The 2,362-nt window shown below is 64.4% G+C and overlaps 1 protein-coding gene across 2 annotated transcripts in view; it reads left to right on the forward strand.

Annotated features, from left to right (window-relative positions):
- The first annotated feature begins 818 nt into the window (after window positions 1–818).
- Window positions 819–2,362, forward strand: part of LOC113490761 (translation initiation factor IF-2-like) — a 4,282-nt gene continuing 2,738 nt past the window's right edge. For both annotated transcript variants that reach the window (XM_026867330.1, XM_026867331.1), the window contains exon 1: window positions 819–2,355. In XM_026867330.1, the coding sequence (XP_026723131.1) occupies window positions 1,761–2,355 (595 nt within the window). In that variant the 5' untranslated portion in view covers window positions 819–1,760. The remainder of the gene's footprint in view (window positions 2,356–2,362) is intronic.

Genomic DNA, 2,362 nt, shown 5'->3' on the forward strand with positions numbered 1-2,362 from the left:
CAGCCCCGCTCCCTCCTGGCCCTCCTGGCTCTGGGGTGGAGAGAGCAGGAGGAAAGGAAGGTGTCTGGAGGGTGGGTGGGATGGAGCAGGGGATGATGCCCAGGCTGGGGGGAACAAGGGGGCAAAGAGCAGGACAGAGGGTGCAGGAAAGCCTCATCCAGGGCAGCTCAGCTGCTGGGGTGGGGGAGTCTGGGTGCATCGCGGGGGTCCCCCCCTCTCCTGAGAGACCCAGCACCAGGGCAAAATCGACCGTGGCTTCCCCGGAGCAGCATCTCCTGTCCCTGTGGGCGAGGGTCCCTCTCCCGGTGCTCGGCTGGGTCCAGCTCCGGCCCCGGGGCTCTGTAGCCATCCCGGCCCCTGTGTCTCCTTCCCCCTCTGCCCCGGGCTCTGTTCGGACCCCCAGGGCTGGGACATGAGTGAGCCGCAGGGAAGCAGGTGATGTGTCCCCACTGCCTGTCCCGTGGCACCTGGCAGCGTGGTGTAACCGCCGTGTTCCCCCGCTCTGCCGGTGCCCCCGTGAGGTGGAAACCCCCCGGCCAGGGCAGGGCTGCGCTGTGGGGCAGAGGCCCCATGGCTGCAGCTGAAGGGGGGCACCTCTTCGGCCAGAGAATCTCCCTCTCGCCTTCCTAGGAGAGCGGCTTTAAACTCCAACAACGGAGGTTTAGATTGGACATTAGGAAAAAAAAAAATTCACAGAAAAAGTGGTCAGAGAGTGGAACAGGCTGCGCAGGGAGGGGGTGGAGTCACCACCCCTGGGGGTGTTTAAGGGTCCTTGGGGTGAGCTGTGGGGGGATGTGGGGTAGGGGAGGACATGTAGAGTCGGGCTGAGGGTTGGACTCGATGATCCTGAGGGTCTTTTCCAACCGGAATGATTCTGGGATTCTGTGATTCCCTCACCTGGGCGGAGGGCACCGCTCTGGTGCCCCGGGCATTGCGCAGCTGGTCCCATCTCCCCTGGGACAGGAACAGAGAGGTGGGGGAGGCAGGACAGCATTTTTTTAGGTGACTTCTTGCTGCTCAGGGTTTTAAAGGCCTGATGCCCCCTGGCAGCCCCTTTGCGATGGCTCAGCCCCTGCCTTCAGCTCTGCTGGGAGCAGCAGTGTCCTGCGGGGCCGAGCAGCTCGCGAGGGCCGGGCTCTGCTCTCGCACCAGTGCCGTGCCAGTTTCTACCAGCGTGGGAGAAACCCCAGCTGGGTGGTGGCAATCGAGTTCCCAAACGCATTCAGACAACACCGACTGATTTTTTTTTTTTCTTAAAAACTCCAGGCAAGTTATTGCCAAAATCTCCCAGACCCAGGTTGCATTAAGCACAGTAGAAAACCAGTTTCTGTCTGTGCTGTGGGTACCGACGGGATGTCAGGGCTGGGCAGGAGGGAGCCGAGCATCCCCCCTCCTTGCCCAACACCCCCTGCAGCACTACAGTGCCCGTGGGCACCAGCCATGGGGGTCCCAGGTAGTGCGTGTGGACACGCAGCACTCCCCAGCAGCTCCCCGCCTCCTCCCACTGCTCTCCCCCGGCCCTTAATCTGTTTGAATTCTCTACCTAGGAGCCGTTGGCCCTGGCAGCCCCGGGGAGCAGGGCTTTCTCCCTCCCGCAGATTGTGCTCACCGAGTGGGTGTCTGAACCGCCGTCCCCCGAAGCCGAACCGGAGCTGTGGGTGGAAACGGGCTCCTCGGAGCATGGGGACCCGGCCGGCAGCGGAGGAGCAGGAGGGGAGTTTGCACCCACAGGGGGAAGGAAATGCCGTGTGTCTCCTGGCATGTCCGGAAAGTCTCCATCTGCACCCGGGTACCCTCCAGCCTCAGCCCCGCAGCCCCCGAGCAGCCCGTCTCAGGGCTGTGCCCCTGCAGCAGGAGAGACTTGGAGGTTCCCTCTAGCAGCCAGCAAGGTCTCGTCTCTCTCAAAGCATAAACGGAGCCGTCCCGCAGTGGGAGGAGGAGGGGATGCCGCTGGCAGGCAAGAAGGCAGCGGCCAGACTCCTTACCGAGGTCCCTCGGCTGCACAGCCCCCTCATCTCTGCGGGGAAGCCAAACGTCCCGGAGCTGGAGCGGCCGCGCTCCCCTCCACCGGTGCAGGCAGCCAAGGGCCCGGCACCGTCCCCCAACTTCCCGGTGCTGGGGACCCTCGAGGAGCAGCCAGGCAGAGTGTGCGGGAGGCATCGCTCTCTCCTGGAGACTCCGCTGGGATTTGCAGACGAGCGCAGATTGAGGACAGCTCGCCAGCCCCAGCCTGCCCGGTGCCAGATCCCAGAGCTTTCCCGGGCGGGGATCCAGTCCCAGGCCAGTCCCAGGCTGAGCATCCCCCGGTCGGTGCTTTCTCGAGGCCGAGCCATTGTGCAGCATCGCCGGGCCGGGGCGGGGG

The sequence above is a fragment of the Athene cunicularia genome, unplaced genomic scaffold, assembly GCF_003259725.1.
Source record: "Athene cunicularia isolate RWA unplaced genomic scaffold, athCun1 SCF_281, whole genome shotgun sequence".
Classification (NCBI taxonomy): Eukaryota; Metazoa; Chordata; class Aves; order Strigiformes; family Strigidae; genus Athene; species Athene cunicularia.